The 23,089-nt window shown below is 63.5% G+C and overlaps 1 protein-coding gene across 5 annotated transcripts in view; it reads right to left on the bottom strand.

Moving 5' to 3' along the window:
- Positions 1–4,157: 4,157 nt before the first annotated feature.
- ANO1 (anoctamin 1) overlaps positions 4,158–23,089 on the bottom strand; it is a 127,218-nt gene continuing 108,286 nt past the window's right edge. For all 5 annotated transcript variants that reach the window (XM_081278728.1, XM_081278730.1, XM_081278727.1 and 2 more), the window contains 10 exons: positions 22,391–22,592; positions 22,123–22,234; positions 21,577–21,634; positions 19,986–20,086; positions 19,370–19,515; positions 16,858–17,010; positions 12,390–12,442; positions 10,523–10,707; positions 7,115–7,220; positions 4,158–4,675 (listed from right to left, as the gene is read on the bottom strand). In XM_081278728.1, coding sequence (XP_081134854.1) covers positions 4,418–4,675; positions 7,115–7,220; positions 10,523–10,707; positions 12,390–12,442; positions 16,858–17,010; positions 19,370–19,515; positions 19,986–20,086; positions 21,577–21,634; positions 22,123–22,234; positions 22,391–22,592 — 1,374 coding nt within the window. In that variant the 3' untranslated portion in view covers positions 4,158–4,417. The remainder of the gene's footprint in view (positions 4,676–7,114; positions 7,221–10,522; positions 10,708–12,389; positions 12,443–16,857; positions 17,011–19,369; positions 19,516–19,985; positions 20,087–21,576; positions 21,635–22,122; positions 22,235–22,390; positions 22,593–23,089) is intronic.

The following is a 23,089-nucleotide window of genomic DNA, read 5'->3' as shown; positions in this document are numbered from 1 at the left end:
CACCGATAAAGTGTGTGTGTGTGTGGGGGGGAAGCAGGGAACAAACAACAGAGAGTCAGTTCCTTGGTGGGACCGAGGGGGTCAGACCTGAGCGCCTGCTGGACACAGCCTTTCCCTGTGGCCGCCTTCCCGGCAGGCTCCTGGCAGGGGCAGCACGAACCGTCCCACTTGGGGAGACCCCGAAGGAGCCTGTGCTGGCCCAGGCAGGGCTTCCAGGGCTTCCAGACACCCCCTTCTCCACAGGCTGTGACGAGCAGGGCTGTGTGAGCATGGAGCTAGCCCTCCACGTGCCCCCATGCTCCTTCCATTGGCTCGTGGGCTAGCTTGAGCCTGAGGTCCACTCAGCTGAAGGGCGGAAGGCCAAGTTGCCAGTCTGTCTGCCTTCCACCCGTCCATCCATCCATCCATCCATCCACCCATCCACCCATCTACCCACCCCATCCATCCATCCACCCATCCCCCCTCCACCCATCCACCCATCCTCCAGCTACCCACCCATTCACCTACCCATCCATCCACCCATCCATCTGTCCATCTATCCATCCACCCACCCACCCATCCATCTATCCATCCATCCATCCATCCATCCACCCATCTATCCATCTATTCATCCATCCATCCACCTGTCCATCCACCCATCCATCTATCTATCCACCCATCCACCCATCTACCCACCCATCCTTCCATCCATCCACCCATCCTTCCATCCATCCACCCATCTGTCCATCCACCCGCCCACCCATCCATTCACCCATCACCTGCTCCCTCCCTATTCACCCAGCACTTCCTGGCCCTGCCTGTGCCTGGCGCTGTACCAGGTGCCCCCTCCTGGCCTGTCAAGTGTTCAGTCTCCTTTTTTCCTGTGGTGTCCACACAACGTGGACAGGTACATTAGTACTGTCTGATGCATGGTGACAGACCCCCTGTGGTGGGGTCATTTTAGGGACTCACGAGTGGTTCCTGGAGACCTGTAGATGAGTGTATGTGGGAGTTGGGGTGTGTGGGGCAGGCTCTGATCTCGGCCTTAGGTGGGGACTGCCCTGTCCCAGGCACAGACCTTGGCTAAGGTGTTCCAGGGATTCCCACAGCTGGTCCTGAACCAAGGACAGGGACCTTGGCCCAAGGCTTATGTAGCAAGGCCGGTGACTCCAGGAGGGCCAGCCCCAGCTGTCCCCCAGCCTGTGGACAGTCATGCCTGGCGGGGGGGGGAGGGTGGCAGTGGGGCAGCTGGAGGACAGCTGTCAGATACCAGCGTGACACCATGGCAGGGGGGCAGAATCAGGTGAGTGGCTTTTCAGTAGAACATGCGAATCTGGATTTTGGATGTATATTTCCTTGGATTTAAAAAAATATGTGGGAAATTAACTAAAAAAATTAACAAGTGCTGAGCCCACCGTGGGAGCAGCCTCCACCCTTGGGGCTCAATCCCTCTTCCAGGGCTGTGTGCAGCTGGGCCAGTCCAGGCCTTGGGACCTACCTCCCAACCACGAGGCCCCAGGACCCGCTGTAGAGACTCCAGTGGTCCTTGGTGCCCGAGTCTGGACCGAAGGAAGGTCATGTAGCCATGTGGGCAGCAGAGCCCTGGCCATCTCTGTTCCCATCTAAAATGATGGCACTGGCTGGCCGAGGCTTTTTCATGGCCAGGTCCCAGGTCCTTGGGTCTCTCTGCCCTGGCCCTCCCCAGGCCCCAGCACCGGGGGCCTGCATTTCTCTACACCTTTCTCTGCATCGCCTCCCGCTGAAGGGCCACCTTACAGCTGCCAAGGCAGCGAACCCTCGGCCAGGCCCACGGTTCCTATTCCACCCGCTGCCACACAGATCAGCACGCCCTGTCCTTCCCGAGTTGGCTCTGGCCACCCCCACCGGCACCCCCCACTCCTGGAACCTACTCTCTGCCTCGGGACCTCTGCACGACAGTTCCCTCTGCCTGACCCGGTTCTTTGGGGGAACCGAGGAGGTCAGACCTGAGGGCTTTGTTTGTGGCTCCTCTTTGCTCATGTCGCGAGGGCTTCGCTGACCAACTAGGCCACTCTCTTGACACTCAGAGCCCTTGCCACTTCGTCCTGAGCATCCCTTCCTCCTTCTCCAATCTTTCGGTTCCAGGGTTAGTTTTCTGGTCCAGCATCCGACTCCCTCCGCAGGGTCATCCCAGAGGGAAGGGGCGCGCCTGTTGGCAGCTCCCCTCCCCGCGCACGGCCGTGCCCCCGAGCGCTGCGTCCCGGCCTCACCTGGCGTGTCCTCCCCCGCGGCGCGCTGGACGTGAGCTCCGCGCCGGCACTAGGGGGCGCCGGAGGCCACGGCGGGGCCGCGGCTCCCGGGTGCTGGGGGTAAGCGTCGCCAGGCTTTACTGGCATGATGGTGACCACGGGTGGCGCTTAAAGTGTCCTCGCTTGGCCACGTGAGTACCCTGGCAATCCAAGGGGGCTCCCCAAAAGGTTTGGGAAATTTAACTGAGTTAAGTACCAACGTGCTGGGTTGTGGATTCAGGAGCCCGCAAGAGCCTAGTGAGCTGGCGTGACACCTCCCGCGAGCGGACACCAGGACGTGCGTGCGCACTCAGCGCTGGCAGGTGTGTGGGTTCCACGGTGCGAAGCCCGAGACCACCAAAGCAAACGCGCGCCGCTGCACGCAGGCCCAGAGTGCGGGCGCGCACGCGTGCGCACGCCCGGGACCAGCAGAGGCAAGGCCACAAACACGCCAGCGGGTGCGCACTCGCACACGTGAGCACAGACAGGCCTGGGCACGCACATGAGCCCGTGCAGCCACACACTCGCACGCGGACACACACGCCGGAGCTGAAGTCCCAGGAACACCTAGGACAACTTGCACAGGAAACACACCTTCCTAGTCAATCACACCCAAACGTGCAGCCTCAAGCGAGGACATGTCGCCGACTTTGGGGAGCCTCTGGAGTGTCCTGGGGCACCGGTCATGAAGGCAGCACTCAAGTAAGGAGAGCATTGTGTTTTCAAATTTATTTAAATGAATATTCAGCCACAGTCCTCTGTGGATTTGTGTACATTCAGTTTTTTAAAAAATGGATTCCATAAAAGGAATTTTGGTAGTCACCTAATTCTTAACACAATATTTATATACAAAAACTCCATTTGAAACTCCTACTGTACAAGAGAAAATAGAAGCATCAGTTTGATTTTAGCAAATAAGGAAGACCTGTCCCTGGAGGGGCTCCGATCACCACCAGTCAACTGCAGGAATGTCAATTTCACCACCAGGAAACGCTCAAACACACCATGGAGATTTTCTCCTTAGCCTTGATGAAACGTTTTGTTTCTTGGTGCTTGAGAAATTTCAGATAATTGGTTAGTATAACCAGTGCAAATTTAGATCACTCATATCATTTATGAGAACTTTTTTTTATCTACAAGCTTTTAAAATGATAATTGTCCATCAGAGACATTCCCGTGAGTAAATATAGAGAAATGTTACCAAAATAGAAGCCTTTATTAATAAAAATCTTTGGTAGTAACAGTATTTGAAATTCCTCTCAATGATACTTGGTTAACTAATAAACTTCCACCTTGAGCTACAGAAAAAAAAATCCTCCACATCCCGCAGTTTAGTTTTAAACAACTAAACAAAACCAAGAAGTATTCTAAAGCTTTGAATGACTCTCAGAAGCCTTAGGACTTGGTGATGTCCTTGAACCTCCTTCAGATCACCTTGGAGGTGATCTCCCCTGCCCACCTCCCTGTCACCCTGGTCTCATCTCACAAAAGGGCCTCGACTGATGTCAGCCCAGCACCCCAGGGTGTGAGGCTGGCGCAGGGGTGCTGGTCAGCTACGGCTTAATCAGGACACCTGCACCCCTGGGCTCCAAGGATGGACGGGAGCCCCCGTGCCCCTGTGTGGCCAGGGCCAGGCACCTCTCTGAGCAGAGTGCCTCAGCTTCCGCGTTCACCGGAGGAGTCAGGATCACAGTCCTGGGCTTCTCTGACCTGCGGCCGGCCAGGTGACCCGTTTGGGAGCTGCGTCCCCACAGTCCCTCTCAGCCTCTCTGTCCTTCCCCAAACCTGGCTCCAGCTGGGGCCGGATGCCGTGGAGACCATCTTTCACCTGTCTTAAGGCATCGGTCAGAGGAACAGATCATTTCTAGGGCCTCTGCTCTCTCGCCACTGTGAAGGGGACCCTGGCCCGCTGAGGGCCCTGCGAAGCGCCCGCCCTGGCCTGCTGTTGCCCACCACCAGCCATCACGTTGGTTCACCTTGAATACTCATGATAAAAAAAATCCCTGCATAATGGCTTTGTGCAAAAACAGGAGAAAAACAGAAAGAAGAGAGAAAAATGTCCCATCAGAAAATGGCCCTCCATGTTCCTGGGAGCCACAGGGCCCTGGAGGGGCAAAGTGCGCCCACCCCAGGGCGCCCCCGTCGGGAAGCTGCCGCCCGCAGCGCCGCAGCTACAGCATGCCCCCGCGGTACGCGCCGCCCCGGCCTGGGCCGCCGTCGGGGCGGGGCGTGGCACTGTGGTGGTTGCAGGGCTCCTCGCCCTCGCGGTCCTTCTCCATCCACGTGTCCAGAAGCTGCTGCTTGCCCTGCTCCTCCCTCATGAACAGCTCCACCATGAGCACCTTCTCCTTGTGGATCTGCTGGCTGATGTCCTTGGGGATGTCCGGGATCACCCAGTCCACAAAGTCACTCATGAACATGACCAGGTTCTGCAAGAGGGACGTCACCCACAGGGCGGGAAGGATGCCACTGGGAAGGGCGCCCCACCCGCCTGCCGCGCCTGACCACTCTCTGCTCTTCTTGTGCACCTGCCCCACCCCCTCCCTGCTCCCACCTTCACCTGCCCCAGCCCTCTCCCTGCTCCTACTCTCACCTGCCCCACCCCTCTCCCTGCTCCCACCTTCACCTGCCCCACCCCTCTCCCTGCTCCCACCTTCACCTGCCCCACCCCTCTCCCTGCTCCCACCTGTCACCTGCCCCACCCCTCTCCCTGCTCCTACTCTCACCTGCCCCACCCCTCTCCCTGCTCCCACCTGTCACCTGCCCCACCCCTCTCCCTGCTCCCACCTGTCACCTGCCCCACCCCTCTCCCTGCTCCCACCTGTCACCTGCCCCACCCCTCTCCCTGCTCCCACCTGTCACCTGCCCCACCCCTCTCCCTGCTCCCACCTGTCACCTGCCCCACCCCTCTCCCTGCTCCCACCTGTCACCTGCCCCACCCCTCTCCCTGCTCCCACCTGTCACCTGCCCCACCCCTCTCCCTGCTCCCACCTGTCACCTGCCCCACCCCTCTCCCTGCTCCCACCTGTCACCTGCCCCACCCCTCTCCCTGCTCCCACCTGTCACCTGCCCCACCCCTCTCCCTGCTCCCACCTGTCACCTGCCCCACCCCTCTCCCTGCTCCTACTCTCACCTGCCCCACCCCTCTCCCTGCTCCCACCTGTCACCTGCCCCACCCCTCTCCCTGCTCCCACCTGTCACCTGCCCCAGCCCTCTCCCTGCTCCCACCTGTCACCTGCCCCACCCCTCTCCCTGCTCCTACTCTCACCTGCCCCACCCCTCTCCCTGCTCCCACCTGTCACCTGCCCCACCCCTCTCCCTGCTCCCACCTGTCACCTGCCCCAGCCCTCTCCCTGCTCCTACCTGTCACCTGCCCCACCCCTCTCCCTGCTCCCACCTGTCACCTGCCCCACCCCTCTCCCTGCTCCTACCTGTCACCTGCCCTACCTCTCTCCCTGCTCCCACCTGATAGAGCCCCAGCCTGTTCTCCTGGCCTGGGCACAGCCCTTGGCTGCTCTGGGTGTCCGTTTCCCAGAAGGTCTAAGTGAGGCAATAATTACCCACAGGCCCTCCAGGAATTCCTGTGGAACTTTTTTTTCTTTGGGGGGCGGTGTTACTGGGAATTGGACTCAGGGGTGCTCGACCACTGAGCCACATCCCCGTCTATTCTTTTTGAGACAGGGCCTCACTAAATTGCTGAGGCTAGCCTCCAACCTGTGATCCTCCTGCCTCGGCCTCCCGAGTTGCTGGGATTGCAGGCGTGTGCCTCTGCACCCCACTGTGCCCCTCTTGGGTGGACTTTCTTGAGTGAATATGGATTGAAAACTTCCCTGAATAACTCTGGTGCCTCGGCTGGAAGGCTTCACAAGCAAAGCAAAAATGGCTCACGTGTCACCAAATGTAACCGTGAGTGTTGGGGCCTTAGGGAAGGGGCTCCGGAGCACCAGCCGGTCTGCTGCACCCCGGCCCTGCACTGTCACCATGGCTGACATTGGCTGCCTCAGATGGGACGTTTTGGAGGCCAGGATGTGGGTTAAGTTGGTTTTTGTGAAAAACCAGAAATCCCATTGTTGGTTGAATGTCCCTCCAGCTGAGAAAGTGGCCCCTGTTGGGACAAGGCCGGTGGCCCACAGCTGCCCCCCTTCTGGCTGCTGCAGCCCCCACTGTGGCCAGAATGCCTCCTGCTCAGCCCCTTCCCTGAGGGGCCTCCCACAGCCAGGAACCCTGGCCCCGGGCTCTGGCGGGACGGGCTCTGAGCTCGGAGTGGGGACTGCCCACCCCTGGGGCATGTGGAGGGCAGAGCTGGCAGAACCCAGGTCTGGAGCTTCCTGTTTCTGGGCTCTGGGCCACCACCTTCCTGGCCGGACCATCCTCCCACCAGGACGCAGGTGGCTAGAGTCTCGGAGGTGCCCACGTGTCTCGGGGCGTCCGTGCCACCTTAGCCGCCAGTCCTCTGGCCTGCTCCACGGCCCTCTGGCCTCAGGGGTCATCTCGGTCCCCCTCCCCAGAGACTGGCTGGAGGGGCCAGGTCCCTTTACTGCTGGGGGTAGGGTCATGAGAGCCCTTGGTCTCCTGGCCACTGTGCTGAAATGTGGAGACCAAGGCAGGACGGGGTGCGGCCTCCCCTTCCTGCAGGCTCTCAGGACCACCCACCCTCCCAGATGGGCCCAGAGCCCTGCAGGCGCACGTCCCTCCTGGTTCCCTCAGGGGGGCTGCGAGTGCCGAGGTTGGCCGGGCGTCCCTCTCGGGCGTCCCAGAGCAGCATCTCCGCGTGCCTGGAGGGGTCTCCAGAGCCCGGCACTGACCGTGGGCACCGGGCACTCTCCAAGTGCCTCCTCCTCAAACCTCCAGGGGACAGGGCGACACACCTGGAAGACGATGACGAAGGCCAGCCTGGCTGCCAGGACGGCCCAGAACTCCTTGGAGACGTCGTACTTGTGCCCCGACCACGGGGGCTCGCGGTAGTCCTTGTACCTGTCGGGGGAGGCAGGTCTTAGGCGTGGCGCGGGCTCTGGGCAGCTCGGGAGGGAAGGTGGGGGGCCTGGCCCACAGCCTGGGGCGTCTGTGCCTGCTGGAGGGTGTGCCCCTGTGGGCCCAGCTGTGGCCTCCAGAGGTGAGCTCCGTGTCCCTCTGGTTCACAAGTTTCCAGACTTGGGAACAGTAGAGCCTTTTTAAAAAGTGATCTCTCCTGAAACCCCAGGGCCCCACGTGGGAATGGGGTGGCCTGCCCTCAAGTCCACCCCTGGCCTCCACCAAACTCCAGGAGGTGTCCACGGAACACGGTTTGGAAACCACTTCTCCTCTGAGGCCAAGGGAGTGAGGGTTCGACGCAGCACCCCAACAGGGGACACAACCCTCTGCTGCTCCCGGTCATCCCTCAGCAGCTCTGAGTCGCACATGTCCCCCTCCACCTGGTCGGGTTTAGACAGTGCCCCTGGGTGTCCCACAGGGAGAGCAGGCCCCACACAGGTCCCCCGAGGCCTTACCACTGTCCCAACTCTTCTACAGAGACCTGGAGATGCCCCGAGCCTGTGGGGACCTGTGTCTGTAGGGCCCCCCCAAAAAACACCTTAGCTAAGCTTCTCCAGAAATCCTCACCACGGTTAGGACTGTCAGCAAGAGTCCACGTGGATAAACTCCCTATTTTCTTGTTGCCCTATCTTACATGGCCACTGGCCGGGAAGAAATCGGCACTCCAGGTGCTGGACACACCCTGACTAGTTTCTCACAAACATTTATCCATGTAGCAGTTTGTAGAAGTTGTCAGGTGGGTGGCGGTGACTTAGAACAAAGCAGCCCGCGAGGGAAAGAAACATCAGTCAGGCGCCGGCAGGAATGCCTGTCAATCAGCGAGATCTCCTGACTAGCACCTGTCAATCAGCAGGACCCCTGGCCAATCCTGGAGTTCAGCCAGCTCCCTGACCAACTCCAGCCGGACAAGGGACCCTAAAAATCCTCTTTCCTTTCCCAAGCCCCCCGCCTTCCTGCCGTGAGCCCCATAAAATCTCAGACCCTCTCCTGTCCACTCTGTGGTCTGATCCAGTGAGTCTAAAAAAGCCTCGCTTGGCGGCCTTTTAAATCGGCCTCCTTGGCTTGCTGCCTGCCTCGCCTGATCTTACGAAAATGGGTGAACCAGGCCTCTGGCCTAGCGCGGGCTTCACGGAGATGTCTACATTTCCACCCACTGGGCTCCATAGAGCCGCTGGCAGGGGGAGAAGAAAGGGGAGAAGCAGCTCTCCCTTCTCAGCCGCTCCCCCCAAAACCTACCTGCAGCTGTGTCTGGACCCCTCCTGCCCCTGTGCTGACCTCTGCCCCCGCCAGCGCACAACCACCTGGGCCCCCTCGGGAGATGGGCCTTCCTCTCTGGGTCACGTGGCTCTCCACACCACCATGCCACCTCTGCCACTCCCTGACCAGACTCTGCTGTCCCTCTGGCCAGTGGCTCCTCAGGGAGGAGCTGGACGTGGCTGTGATGGTGGGGAGCCCTCAGTACCACGGCCCAAGACTGCGCCGGGCAGAGGCAGAGGGGCAGCCGCGCCCATGGTCTGTCTCTGTGGGTCCTAACAGCCAGGCCCTAGCCTGCTCCCCGCGTGGCTGGGCACCCTCATGTGAGGGCACAGGGAGCGGCTCCCCTGTCCAGGGCCTGGGACCCCGCCACCCAGGCCTTTCCAGCCCACTGAGTTTCTCCTCTCGCCCAACAATGTCCACATGAGTCCTCAGCGATGACAAAGAGACCGTGTCTCTGAGCATCTTGCTTCTTCACCGTTATCCTCCATTCTACTTGAGTTGAGCGTCGGCTTGCACGGGATCTCAACGGGGACACAAGAGGTGCTGTGCCGTGTGACAGGGTGGCCCTGGCAGTCTCCAGGAGGCCAGCCTTTGCAGTCAGCTCCTGCACACAGGTGCCAGGGTCCCCAGAGCCCTCCTTGGCTGCCAGCTCCCCGGTGCAGTTCCGGAGGAGGCCAGCAGGTGGCGAGCTGGTGCCAGTCATCCTGGGACTTTCTTGTGACTAAGGTCCCCTGGACGCCTACTGACAGGCCTGCCTAAAGACAACTCCCCTTGAAATTTCTCAGCTTTCTGACGGCGTGACGTTTTGTGGAAGCTGAGCCCGGGATCTGATCTTTCCCCTGCCCCGCGGCATGGGCTCCGTGATGCTGGGCACCTGCCCCCAGCCTGCCCAGGATCCTGGGGAAAGGCTGTCCACAGGCACGGCATGGCTGAAGAGCCTGTGGGGCATTACCCGCCCCTGTGCACCAGAAGCAGCTGCGCGGGCGGGTGTTTGAAACTGGAAATGGTCCCCTGGTTGGCAGACCCGGCTGGGGGGTCCCGAGTGCGCAGGCCCTGCCTGGACAGGGGCACGTGGGATAAGCATGTCCATTTTATTCTGTGACTGCCAGCACCACGGGCCCCAGCGGTCCTTCCCAGCCCCTTCCATGTGCTCAACGGCCGGGGGCAGGAGAGCCAGCTCCGGGGCGTGGGGTGGAGGCGGAGGCCCCAGAGGAGGGGCAGGAGAGGGGCCAAGCTACCCCTGGGACCCTCTGTCCCTCCCCAGGCGAGCCCTCCTCTGCACGCCCTGCCTCCCCCCCCCTCCGGGCACTGAGGTCCCCAGCACTGGTGCAGGGCATCTGGGCTCTGCCTCAGTCATCCCCGAGCTGCTCTCCCTGCGACCCCTGAGCACCTGACCTGGAGGCCAAGAGCGGCAGCCTGGTGTCCAGACGCCCCTGCTTTGCCCTGCCCCTCCTCGGGGGCCTTGTTCAAGCCACAACGCCCCAGGTTTCCTTAAGATCCCCATTTCCTGACTGCGACCCCTCCCCAGGCCTGGCCAGCGAGAGTCCTGGAGCCCTGGCCGTGGCTATTGTTCAGGGATAGGCATGTGGCCCAAGACAGGCTGCAAGACTCACACCAGGGCTTTCTATTAGAACAGAGAAGGTTTCCCCGTGGGGACTGCGAGCAGACAGATATAAGGCAGAAGCTGCTGGTGGAGGGTGTCTGCCTGCCAGAAACTGACGCTGACACAGAGGAAGCAAATCAAGGAGGCTGTGCCAGTGTGGGACCTAACGGCAGACTGTAGCTCCTGGATCCAGCCACACCTGAAGCTATCACGGACCTCTTAATTATACCTAACTAGTGCCCCCTTCCAATGTCCCCCAGGCATGTTTTTTTTAAACAAGTTTGAGTGGTTCTGTGACTTGCTTCTGAAAGAGTCCTGGCTCAAACCTGAGTTTCCCAGAAACCCACTGAACTGGCTCTTCAAAGAGAGCCGCTGGGAGTGGTACCTGCATATCTGCACCTCGTAGCCCAGGTCCAGGGGGTCGCTGGGGGCTGTGCCGTTCTGGAAGTCGCTGACGTTGAAGAAGGAGAGCGTGTGGTTGACGAAGCCGTGCATGGTCCCGTTCTGGCTGTACATGTAGAGGTACACCAGGCGCGGGATGAAGTCGGACGTGAAGGAGATCACGAAGGCCTGGCCCGGGAACAGCGGGTGAGCAGGGCCCCAGGAGGGTCGGCGTGCCCTGTCGGCTCCCTGCCAGCCTCCTGGGCGCAGCAGGAAGGCACAGGGAAGGGCACGCTGCCTGCCTTCCACTGTGTGGCAAATCCCCCAACCTCTCCGTGCCTCTCTTGTGTTCCTATTAAAGAGGACACCCCCTGAGCACAGCCCCCCGCCTCCTGGGTGCCACTCTGCCCAGCTCAGTCCATCACGGCCTGCTCTCGTGGTAATCCAAGAGCAGGACCCGAAGCCCAGCAGCCTCTGACAGGCTGTGTAGCTCTGGGGAAGTCACTTGCCCTCTCTGTGCCCTTGCTGTATTTCCTCTAAGACGGGCCCTAACAGTCCCCACCTCCAGGGGCTGTGTGGGCACTGGTGGGTTGGCATGGGAAAGAGAACAGAGGTCTGGAAAGTTCTAGTAGCCCACTGAGTGGTAGATGCTAACACTTGTCCAGTGTCCTCACCTGCTCACAGCACCCCCTCCAGCACACGGGCTGCACCTCAGGGTCCCAGCCCCATCAAGGTAAGCCCTAAGCTCGGGCTCTGCGCTCACTCACCAAGGTGGGACAGACGGCCACAGGTGTGCCCTGTGCTCACCTCCCCTCAACAAAGCCTTTGAAGCCGCCATCTGGGGAGCAGCTGGCTGGCAGGAGGGAGGCCGGGCTCTGAGGCTAGAGTGCCTTCGCCCGGTGGGGATGGAGGCCTAGGCCCTGCTCCTGGAGCACCCTGCCCCTCACAAGGTGTCAGCTGCTGGGCAGACTGGCTGCAGGGTTCAGGACGAGGGCCCTGGGCTCCTCTGCTGTGGACACTCAGTGGCTGCCTGGGTTATGTGCCCGGGATTCAGTCTCGGGTTTTGAGACAGGTGCTGGCCAGCGGGACAGAGCTAGACCTGGGGCAGGGGAATCCACAGGCAGGGTCCGGCCGACCTCCACAGGAGGCTAAGGGGAGGACTGCGGGGACCCAGGTGGTGCCACTCGGAACCCACAGGCCGGCTCTGCGGGAGAAGCCAGGAGGGCACACCGAGTGCTGGGAAGGGAGGGTCCACCACGCCAGGAGGAGACCCAGGGGCACCATTGTCCACAGCTGGGGAGGCGCCCAGGGGCTTCTCCCCTCACCAGTCTCGGCCGCCCCCAGCCTTCTTTAAAGAGCAGGCCTGAGCGTGTGTGTGTGCATGTGTGTGCACATGTGCATGTGCGACTGAGTGTGCACATGTGTGACTGTGCACGCATGCGTGTGTGTGAATGTGCGTGCATGAGAGTGTGCGTGAGTGTGTGTGCATGCGCGCGCACATGCGCGTGTGTGTGATCAGCCCCCCAAAGCAGCAGCGAGGTTGCTGGCTCTCCATCCTGGGTCTCTGTCACTGTCCCTCCCTGCTGCCTCTTGTTCCTTGGTTCTCAGGACCCTGGGGCGGGTCTGTGCGGGGCGCAGGGTGGGCAGGGTGGGCGGGGGGGGGACCTCCCTGCCAGTTTGCAGGAAAGGCTGGGGACGGCCATTCCTCCCCAGAGTGCCCAGCCCCAGATCCAGGGACATCTCCAGAGAGGCTACCCTGTCCCAGGAGCCGAGGGCTGCAGCCGGAGGTGGGGGCCCAGCTCAGCCTCGGGGGGCACGGCCTGCCGCGGCTGGGCAGGACTTGGGTCTGCAAGGTCCCCAGCGTCACTTACGTTGATGATGACGGCCAGCTTCCCAACGCCTCTGAGGATGTTGTACCAGATACCTGGGGAAGAGGAACCAGCTCTCAAGACCCCTCCCCGCAGGCAGCGCCCCGGCGGCCACGCAGGCGCCGGCTCCCCAAGGCACTCAGAGGGATGCGTGTGGCAATGGTACTGTCTGGGAGGCCAGGGAGCCCAGGGACGGCCGGCCACGCTGTGCCTGTGCCATCCACTGTCCCTGAGCCACTGAGGCCTCTGAGAGACGTGCTTGTCACAGGGCCGCTGGGGACCCAGGCCACACCCAGCCAACCCCGAGGCCAGGACCCAACAGGGCCGGGATCTGTGGCTCGCAGGCAGTGCAGGTGTCAGGGACAGGCCCAAGGTGGCTCTGGGGTGAGGATCATAGCCGATGACCCTGCAGCACTGCAGCATGAGCTGTCCCCGTCTGGACACCATCTTGCTTCTGTCACCCCAAGTCCCAGATGGACCACAGGACCACAGAACACGGCGGGGGACACCCTGCTCTCTGCCTCCCATGGAGATGAGGCCCGTGAGCCAGGAAGGGCCCCTGCTCAGGGCCCGGCACCGCGCCTCCGCCCAGGGTGTTCTGCCGACTCCACCCCAGCAGGCCAGGTCCGTGTCCCGGGCCAGCGCTGGACACCCCTGAGCAGCCCTTCTCGGACAGGCTGGGCGGGCCATGCTGGCAGTTACTGTCCAGTGACAGGAACGTGGCAGGCGGCTTTGACAGGCGTAGGCTGCAGGGGGCCGCGTGCTCGGCAGCCCCAGCTCCTGTTTTTGGGGTGCACCCTGGTGGTCTGCAAAGACAGTTCAGTGTCACGGTTCTCAGTGTCCCATGGGCTCAGGTCACCGTGTGAGGGGCCGAGATGGCTCCCTCCCAGCCTGGCCAGTGGCTGGGCCATCCCGGTCCTCTCTGTGATGGGCAGGGGCGCTCCAGGCCCACACGTGGCCAGCAATCCGGGCACAGAGTGTCCCACTCCCTGCCGCCACCTCCAGTCCTCAGGCCGGGCCACAGCCCACTGGAGATGCGACGCCTGCCAAGGCTCCGTCTGCTTCCCACGGCGGGCGGCCCTCGGTTTAGCTTCCTGGTGGCACAGGTGGGGCAGCCATGGGCCCTGTGGGGTGGCACTAGGCTACCCACTCTGCAGGAGGCCACGGGGCAGTGAGCCGGACGTCACGGGGGCTGGGCCCTCCTCGTGATGTCACCACACTTGGTCACGGGTGGGAACACAGCAGCACCCGCCTGCTAAGGGGCCCAGGTAGGCTGTGGACAGTGCACCCCGCATCTCCTGGACTTCACCCCGCGTCCAGTCCAAGGTCAGCGCCATCAGGTCAGCGTCGGCTGAGTGGCCTGAGCGTAGAAAGCCCTTTCCAACAGAGAGCGCAGAGCGGGCCACCAAGCAGGGGCTGGTGGGACTGTCCAGCTGCATGCCCACTCCGTTAGCCTCGCCCATGACTTAAAAATGCAGACTTGCTGCTTCTGAAAGATCCTCAGCCCTGGTCCAGGTGGCGGGCACCACTGTCTCCATGACCACAGGTCTCCATGACAACAGCTTATGGCCCAGGGTGGCGCCCTCTGCAGGCCAGGATGAGCGCCGCAGCTCTGTTCTCTGCACCTGGGGAACCCGCCGCATCCCTTCAGCCCTTTAACAGCATTCACTCCAAACCAGATCCCCTCAGGCTGGGACACAACGCTCAGGGCCCCCAAGTTTCAAGAGACACATAAACGGGCTTGTAGCTCTGGGTCCAGGAAGAACACAGGCCTCTGGGCTCTGAGTCCGGGGCCTTGTTGAGACCTCAGGTGGGTGCTGGGGGTGATACCCCTGGGCCCGGCTTCCCGGGAGGTGGCGCCGGAGCTCAGGGTGTCCTTGGGCAAGTGAGGGTCAGCCCAGGTGATCACCCCACAGGCCCAAATACATGACCACAGGAAACGGTGGGCAGGAGGGCCGGGGTGGGCCGGGCCGGCGAGGAGCCCCCCGGCCTCCTGGAGGCAGGCCCTGCAGGTCTGCAGCCCTGGCCAGGGGTTGCCCTGTGTGGACCCCACACCGTGGGCTGGGGAGCCCTGGTACAAGAAAAGCAGGACCCCGCCCCAGCCTCTCCTGGGGGAGGAGCTGCACTTTGACCCCCTGTTATTCTGACACCGGCTGCAGGTGACTCCTGACTCGGAGGTCCCCGTGAAGGGGGCCTTCTTTTGGAGACCTCTCGGGCTCCTCTCTGGAGACCCTCGAGGGGAACTGCCTCCTGTTACCCACCTGTTTCAAGGACTTTTTTTTTAACCATCCCAGGGGACTCTAGGCCCCATTTCCAAGAACCTGACACAGAAGTGCCTGGGAACCGCACCTGCCCTGTCCCCATGCCAGGCGCCGAAGGCCCGCGGGTTCTCACCAGCGGCCCTGAGGACAGCGGGGAGCCAGAGCTCAGCGCCAAGCTGCAGCCAATTCCCCCGCAGCTGGGCTCCCTGCAGGACCCACTGTGCCCTCGCCAAGGTAGAGGCAGGTGACGAAGCCACTCTGGGACACAGCATCCCCCAGGCAGCCAGGGAGCATGGGGGACAGGTCACAGGGGCCACTGGGCCCTCGGTCCCCAGGGATGCTGGCCCTGCACGGATCACAGGAGGAAAACAAAACCTGTTGAGCAGCAGGTGGCAGCGACGGAGCCCAGCGGAGCCGTGAAGGGCCAGAGCACCCTGTGAGCCCCCCAGACCGTGAGAGGGGGCGACCAGGAGCCGACTGCCCTGGGGCGCCAGTGTCCCCACCCCGGGGCGTCTCCATGTGCTCTTTCACCCTCTGGGTTTCCATGTGTTCAAGGGCCACCGTCTGGGGACAGCCTGAGCCTCTGGAAGCCAGGGATGCCAAAGCAAACACGCCCACGGAGGGTCAGCCAGGGCCCCGGGCAGCGGGAGGGCGCCACTGGGAGGAGTGTGGCCGGGAAGGGCGTTCCTCGTGGGGGACAGAGCTGCAGAGTCCCCAGGATGGCCAGGGTGCACCCAGGGCTCCTCTCTGGGCCTCTGGTGTGACAGTCGGTCACAAGGCCAGCTGTGGCTCCAGTTCTCTGGCGAAGCTCTGTCATCCCCTGGGTCTCGTGTCCCCGGGTGGGGACAGGCAGGATTTGCTCAGGCTTCCTCCCGAGGTTCCCGGGAGGACCCCACGGTTCACCTTGGACACAGGGCTCTTGGTCTTCAGGGTGGGGTGCTGAGGAGCCCTGGGGAAAAGTCTACCGTGCTCCTGACGGGCGCCACCTGTGGCCAAGTCCAGCCTGTTTCCCATGGGCCCCGGGAAGGGACGTCGTGGGGAACAGTTGCTCCAAGACTTGAGGCGTCATAGCCTTTTTGGACCACAAAGTTTAGGACGTTTGCTTTCTGGCCTTTGACGGGGAACAGAATCAGGGGCGCTGGGGCTTGAGGTAGACACAGTCTCGGGCGGTTAGCATGAGGGCCTGTCTGCCGAGTCCCCGCCATCCGGACCAGGTGGTACGAGGACGCCGCAGTGTCCGGGCTCCAAGGGGTGCCCCTGGCTGATCTCCCGCCCTACAGGGGTCCAAGTCTCGCACAGACCCCACAGTACTAACGGGGGCTGCAGGTGACCCGGGAGCAATGGCCGAGCTGATGGTGTTGGAACTGAACATGTTGCCGGTTCCTTCTGAGATGCAGTGACCACTTTATCCTGGAGTCGGGAAGCGGGGACCCACAGATCAGGTCACCACTGGTGGGGGTTGGCCACACCAGGGGGTGGCCATGTCACCAGAGGCCAAAGTGTGGACCAAGGGGCTGTCCATCCACTGCAGGACAGAACCCCGAGCAGGGCGCGACCTGAGGGTCCTCCATGGAGAACGAGCCTGACGTCCAGGGCTGGAGGGGCCCCTCCGCGGTTCTACAAGGGCATGTTGGGTGACAAGCGCCCACCCACAGGCTGTCACCGCTGTGCCAACTTTATTTTGGCAACATTAGAAATAACATCCCCCGAGGAACTCAATCCTGCTTGTCTCAAGACTTAGCGACGCTCTTCTCCGTGAGTTTGTCAAAGGTGAGACGATTTGGGCACCTGTGTGCTCAGGGGAGGACCCATCTCACTGCAGGGTCAGGTGCTGGTGAGTGGCGGTGAGGCTGGGGGCCCGGGGTCTGCAGCCCGCGGACTGGCTCCCCTGACCTGTCCCTGCCTCCTCTGACATCCCGTCTCTCTGGGGATGGGCACTCACCACCCCTGACCCGACCCCCGTGGCCATTCTTTGTGGGGACCTTACACGTGCCTCCCCAGCCGCGAACTTGACCTTGACCTGTGTGGAGGGTCACGCAGGGACGGGCATGGTTCCCGGGTGGGTGACAGTGGGATGGATGCGCCCACGCTTCCCCAGTGCCCTGGAGGCCAAGCATCTTAGGTGACGGTGGAGGATGGAGCTGTGAGGAGCCTCCAGCTTCCAGGCCACCGCCCTCCCCAGGACCCCCGCCCGTCCCGCAGCCGCTCACCTATGTCCTTGGCTCTGACGGCCACTGGTCTCCGGAGCTCGGTGACGAACTTCTTGGCGTCCAGCCGGATCTCAATGATGTTGTTCAGCAGGGCAAACAGCGGAGCCAGCGGGAAGGATGCCACAAACAGGGTGACAAAGCCGAACTGGATGACTGGAGAGGGCCAGGGCCATCAGCACGCGGAGCGGGTGGCCAGACCCACTGTGCCAGTCCATTACTCCCAGGAACCTCCTTTCCCGGCCACTGCAGCTGCCTGGAGGGGTCTTGTGACAGAACCACATGACCCCAGGGACCCCCAGACCAGACGGGACTGAGGTCCACGAGCTGCTCTGACCTCCAGGCTGGACACTGGATGATGGCAGTGCGGCCAGGGCTAGCTCAGGAGGTGGGCACTGGTCACTCACGGGACAAAGCCCCGCAGGTCCACTGTGCCTGAGCTGGGGAGGACGCCGGCAGTGGCTCCCTGCGACGGGAGGCGACCCCCACTGCTGTCCTCAGAGCCCCAGTGACCCCTGCCCGGGCCTCAGGCGCAGGGCGGCCCCCTTCTCCCTGCCAGCCTCCGCCTCCGCCTCCGCCTCCCGGCCTCGGTGCTGGTCGTCCGGCTGGGCGTTGGCTCTGGGGCTCCCGTGGCCTTGGGATAGGAGCCGACGGGGCTGAGCTCCCGGGGAAGGCCGGGGAGGGCTGCTGCAGGGGACCCAGTAGGGAGAGGTCAGGCAGTGCCTGGCAGGACCTGGCCTAGGCTCTCTGTGCCAGACGGTAAACAAGGAAGCCCGCAGGTGTCACCGTGTGCCCGGCCAGCCGAGTGCGGGCATTGTTAGCACTGGGTGGGCGGGGCAGGGGATACCTGGGAGCCCCGGTCCCTGGGCAGTCCTGGTGACCTCAGCTCACGCTGAGGGGTGGGCTGTGTGAGACGCCCCTGCCCAGGAGGTGATGGGCACCAGTTGAGCTGCGTAACCTGGGCCATGCACGTGGGCCTTGCACGTGGGCCTTGCACGTGGGCCGGGGGCTGTGGTCACTCCTGACAACACGGCCTCCTGGGCATTAATGGGAAGAGGAAGGGTGAAGGGGCGGTGAGGCCTCTGCCTGCCCCGGGGCCCAGCCTGGTCTCCCCTGGAGGACCGGGTGGTGGCTGATGGGATGCGGAGAAGGAAGGGCACAGCAGTGGCCTGAGGTGGTCTGTTTGGGTGTGGGCGGCCACCCTGGGTGCCCAGGCCCCCAACTGCTAGGGAAAGGCAACGTGCCCCGGATCTCGGCCTGTCCCAGGCTGCGCTTCTCGTCCTCTGGTAGCCCAGGTCCCCGCAGAAGCCCAGGCCAGACCCTGTAGGCAGGGTGGCCTTGCGCCCAGATCTGCTGGCCAAGGCCCACAGAGGCCCACGTGAGCCCAGCCGCTGGGGAAGGGGCAGCCCAATGGCTGATCTCCCTCCAGCAGAAGGGAGAGGGCCTCGCAGCAGCCCCCAGACCCGCCTCCGGAGTCGGGGCAAGGCACCTTCTGTGCAGCCGCGGGGCAGCTGGCCGCCTCGGGAGCCTCGTGGCCAGCAGGAGGAGCACGGAGGAGGCACTTGGGTGGAGGAACAGCCCAGGTTCCCTGCAGCCTCCCAGCTGAGGCCGGGGGACAGTCCCCGTGCACCCGGGGCTCGTCCCCACTCTGCCACGCTCCCTGGGCACTGTGCACACTGCGGGGTCCCGGGCAGCCCCACGGCCTGCACCCACGGCCTGGGAACCGGCCACCTCCGGCCTCAGGCACTGCCCTCCGGGACTCCCTAGGTGAGTCTTCCTGACTGCGTGCACTCATGGGTTCATTCAGAAACCATACATTGAGCCCCTGCTGTATACTGGAGCCTGTCCCAGGGCCGGGCTAGGAGTGATGAGCAGTAAAGAGAAGGTCCTGCCCTCAGGGGGCTTTCGCCCCACGGGAGGCCACGGGAGGCAGACAGAGCAGGAGGGAGGAGGGATTCAGTCATCTGCTGGGGATCTGCAGCAGTGGGGGGGGTCCTGCCTGTGCTGGTGGTGGGTGCTGCCCCCTTTAACCATGGTCAGGGAAGGTCCCTTTGGGGAACGTTCTGGGCACCGTCTCCGAGGAAGGGCCAGGACATCAGGCTGAGGCGCTCCAGCCAGGGTACAGCTGGTGCCAGGGCCCCGTGGCAGGCTTGGCAGGAGGCCAGTGTGGCCAGAGTGAAGGGAGGCAGAGGGAGAGGGAGGACGTGGGGCCAGGAGGCTCCAGGGGCCACGCAGGCCACATCTGGCCTCTTCCCATCTCTCCTTTGAGCCCCCAGAGAGTGAATTGCCACCTCTCTCATTCTGCCAGGGACATGACTGGGGCTGACTGGGCTCAGCCTGGGCGTCTGCCTGGCGGGGAGAAGGAACAGCTGCCCGGCCTCTGCGTGAGGCTGTGCCCACGGGACCTGGCCTGGGCACTGCAGCCACCTGGCCCGGCCTTCAGAAGGCGGGGCCCCTGCCAGAGGACGAGGTGCAGGGAGAGGGGACAGCGGGGCCACCCCCAGCCCCCACTCACTCATCTCCATGTACTCGGGGGTGAGGCCCGCGAAGGGCTCCAGGTTGTAGTCCACCTCGTAGCGCTGCCGCCTCTTCACGAGCTCCTCGGGGGCCGCCGTGCTCTGCCGCCTCAGCTTCAGGTAGCGGATGAACTTCTTCATCTTCCTGGGGAGATGGGGCGGTGGGCGGCGGGCGGCGGGTGGCGGGCGGGCTCTGGCCCGCTCTCTGCTCTAAGCCTGGACCTCACTTATGGGAGATGGTGATGGTGGCACTGCCGGCGCTGCTCTGCACCCACCCCTGGGGCTTGGTGGCCTCATGAGGAGCCGAGGGGCAGGAGAGCCAAGGGCCACCGAAGGCCAGGGGAGGGCCCAGCAGGTGGCAGGGACATGAGCATGGCAGAGTTTGGCAGTGCCCACGTGGACACTGGTGGGGAGAGAAGCCCAAGGTCCCCCTCCAGAGGGCTGGCTGCCTCTGGGAAGTCCTGGGACACCTGGTGAGGTTTTGGGGACAGTCTGCAGGGTCACCTGTCCTCCTCCGTCTCCCTGGCCACCCCCAGCTCTGGTGCCCCCGTCCCGGCCTCAGTGCGGTCGTCTAGGCACCACGAGAGCCCGCGCCGCTCTGCCCCAGGGACTCACGGGATGCCGATCTCGAAGAGGTTGTTCTGGATGAGCTGCTTCCCCAGCATGATGATGCTGAGCTGGATACACAGCTCCATGAGGCAGCCTCCGGGGGCACACTGCAGGACAGGCAGGGTCAGCCCTGGACGCAGCAGGCCGCCCTGCAGGCAGGGAGGCGCTCCGCGCCATGGTGGACCCGAGCCCTCCACAGGGGCACGTGCGCCTCCCGATGCCGCGAGACCGAGCAGGTTCCCCAGCGGAAAAGGGTCAGACGAAGACAAGGCCGTCCTGGAGTGGGCTGGGCCCCATCCCGCGACTGGTGTCCCCAGGGAGGAGAACCAGGGGAGGCAGGCGCACCCTGGGGCGTGGCGTAGAGACCACCCAGGCTTCCTGCAGCCCAGACGCCGGAGGGAGGACAGCAGGTCCTCCCCGCGCTTCAGAGGGAGCGCGGCCTGCCCACGCCTTGCTCGGGGCCTTTGGCCTCCAGAACAGCGGGCAGCACAGTTCCGTGTCTCAGGCTGCCCCGTCTGGGGCACTCTGCTGGGCCTGCCCTCTAGGCAGGCCGTGGGGCCGGGAGAAGGCTGGACAGGGGCTCACGTTGCCAAGGCCCGGGGGGCTGGGACCCAGGGTCCTCCGTCCCCCAGGTCCACTGCCCAGTCCCCGACACCAGCTCTCCACAGGCCATGCAGCAGCACAGGCTGGGCCCATGTGGCTGGAAAGCCACCCGGTAAGGTGGCCAGTCACCTACTGAGGCCCAGTGCCACTCCCCTCAGTGGCCATGCCTCTGCAGGCTCCTGGGGCAAAACTTTTTATCTAATTAGCAAAAAGTGTGTCCTGGACGCCCTTGAATTCTGCACTTGGTTCTCCTGTAGGAACACGTCTCCCCACTTCTCTCACGTGGCCCTGGATAAAGTACCACGGACACAGAGAAAACGCCAGGCCCAGGTGCACGGCTCGTACAGACTGTTTGCAAATACCCACAACTGCTAGGCCGCCCCCGGGTGCCCAGGCTTGCACCTACGCTGCAGGACCTCCAGGCTGCACCCAGACAGCCAGATCAGCCTGTACCTGATGTCCACCCACTCACACCCTGCTTCCCAGCGTCTCTATTGGGAAGCCCCGCTCCCTTGTTTTCTCGCCGAGCTGCGTTCTTCTGTAGCTGGGAATGTGGGCCAGTTACCCTGAGATCTGACCCCTGACAGCCCGGCTTGGCCCGATGGAGCCGCTGGCTGGGGACACAGTGGAGCAAGTCCATAGGCCATGACTCAGTGGTGGCTGGCGCCAGAGCCGGTGGCCGGCACTGCGTCTGGGGTAAAGGTGGGAACACGAGCCAAGGCCTGTTTCTCCTCATTTTAGCCAGAGACAGAAATGTCGAGAGCTTCACCAAAGAGCCAAAGAGCCCTCGGCCAACGGGAACCCCGATGGGGTTCGCGCTCTTTAGCGCTGAGTTTCTCCTTTTAGGGTCACTCGGTGCCGACACACTACCCAAGATCAAAGCCACCAGCCAGGTGGAAAGGGACCGTCCCCACCGCTGGACAGACCCGCGTCACCTGGTCCCCCAGCCCACACAGGGGTGGCACCACGAGGGCGCTGGGACAGTCCCACTCACCTCTTCCATTCGGAAGGAGCGGAAGATGTACACATAGTCACCCGGGCGTCCCACGAACCTGGGGCAACAGGGAGCTCTCAGAGAGCGGGGCCTCCTGCTGGGGAGGGCCCCAGGGGTGACCGCGCTGCGCTGCGCTCCCCAGCCAGGCCAGAGCCTGCTGCCGGGGTTCCCGCTGCCTGGGGTCCCGCTGCCTGGGGTCCCCGCTGCCGGGGTCCCCGCTGCCTGGGGTCCCCGCTGCCTGGGTCCCCGCTGCCTGGGGTCCCGCTGCCTGGGTCCCCGCTGCCTGGGGTCCCCGCTGCCTGGGGTCCCCGCTGCCTGGGTCCCCGCTGCCTGGGGTCCCCGCTGCCTGGGTCCCCGCTGCCTGGGTCCCCGCTGCCTGGGGTCCCCGCTGCCTGGGTCCCCGCTGCCTGGGGTCCCCGCTGCCTGGGGTCCCGCTGCTCTGCTGCCCAGCTAGAGGTGGCCCTTTCCTGAATGTGTGGCCACAGGGGCCACACTGCCCGATGTGCTGGCCCCAGCGGCCTCCCACCCGCAGGCGGAGGTCCCTACCGGCCCTTGAAGAAGGCCACATAGAAGATGGGAGTGTAGGAGTTGACGAACTTGAGCAGGAAAGCCTTGAAGGTCAGCCTCTCCTCGAAGCTCTTCTCCGTCTTGGGGACCTCTGGGAGAGACGGACAGTGCCGTGCTGACCTGGCCGCAGGCACCACCGGGCCAGCACTCAGCCCTGCTCCAGACAGGTGGCCGGGCATGGGGCGGAGCAGAGGCCCAGGGGTTAGCCCCGGACACGCTGCAGGCACAACCTGGGTGTGGGCCTCACCGATGGTGGTCAGCCACCTGGCTATGCAGCCATAGACCTCGTCCAACATGATGATGACCACCAGGTTGATGATGACCGCAGTGGCCGTGACGGTGACCCGGATGTTGGAGCGCACGGAGGGGGAGGAGTTCATGGCCAGGGCCGCGGCCGTAGAGATTCTGTAGATGATGACACCCAGGACGATGGCGAACGTCACCGCGATCTGCAGAGGGGACGGGGACGCACTGGGCTGGGGCATGGGGTCTCCCGCGGTCCTGACCACCGGCTACTCTGCCACAACCCGAGAGTCCAGCACTGTGCCTTCGTCTCCCCCTGTCCTGAGTGCCCAGTGGCTGTCTGGTGGGCTCCCTGTGGGGGGCTTCTCCCTGGGACCTGGGCACTGACGGTCCCTGCAGGGCCAGGGTGCCAGCACGGGGCCACTGCACCCAGGAGGCGGTGGTGGGCCTGGCTGGACCCCCAACCTTCCCAGCAGCCATGACCACCTCTGGGTCCTCCATGGGAGCGAGCTGATGCTCGCCAGGCCCACTGTGGCCAGAACATTCCAGAAGATGCAGGCTGCTGGCTGCTGTGGAGACGGGCGGAGCGGCTGCTCTGGTCGTCTGTCCCGCCCACCACCGACTGTCTGGGTTCCTTCTCCTCAGGCCCCACTCCCCCGGGCCCACGCTGGCCCCGCCCTGCGTGGCGCTGTGGACGCCCCAC

Source organism: Spermophilus citellus, assembly GCF_964194105.1.
Source record: "Spermophilus citellus genome assembly, chromosome: 2".
NCBI classification, from domain to species: Eukaryota; Metazoa; Chordata; class Mammalia; order Rodentia; family Sciuridae; genus Spermophilus; species Spermophilus citellus.
The sequence above is the reverse complement of the archived record's forward strand: the minus strand, read 5'-3'. Positions and strand labels throughout refer to the sequence as shown.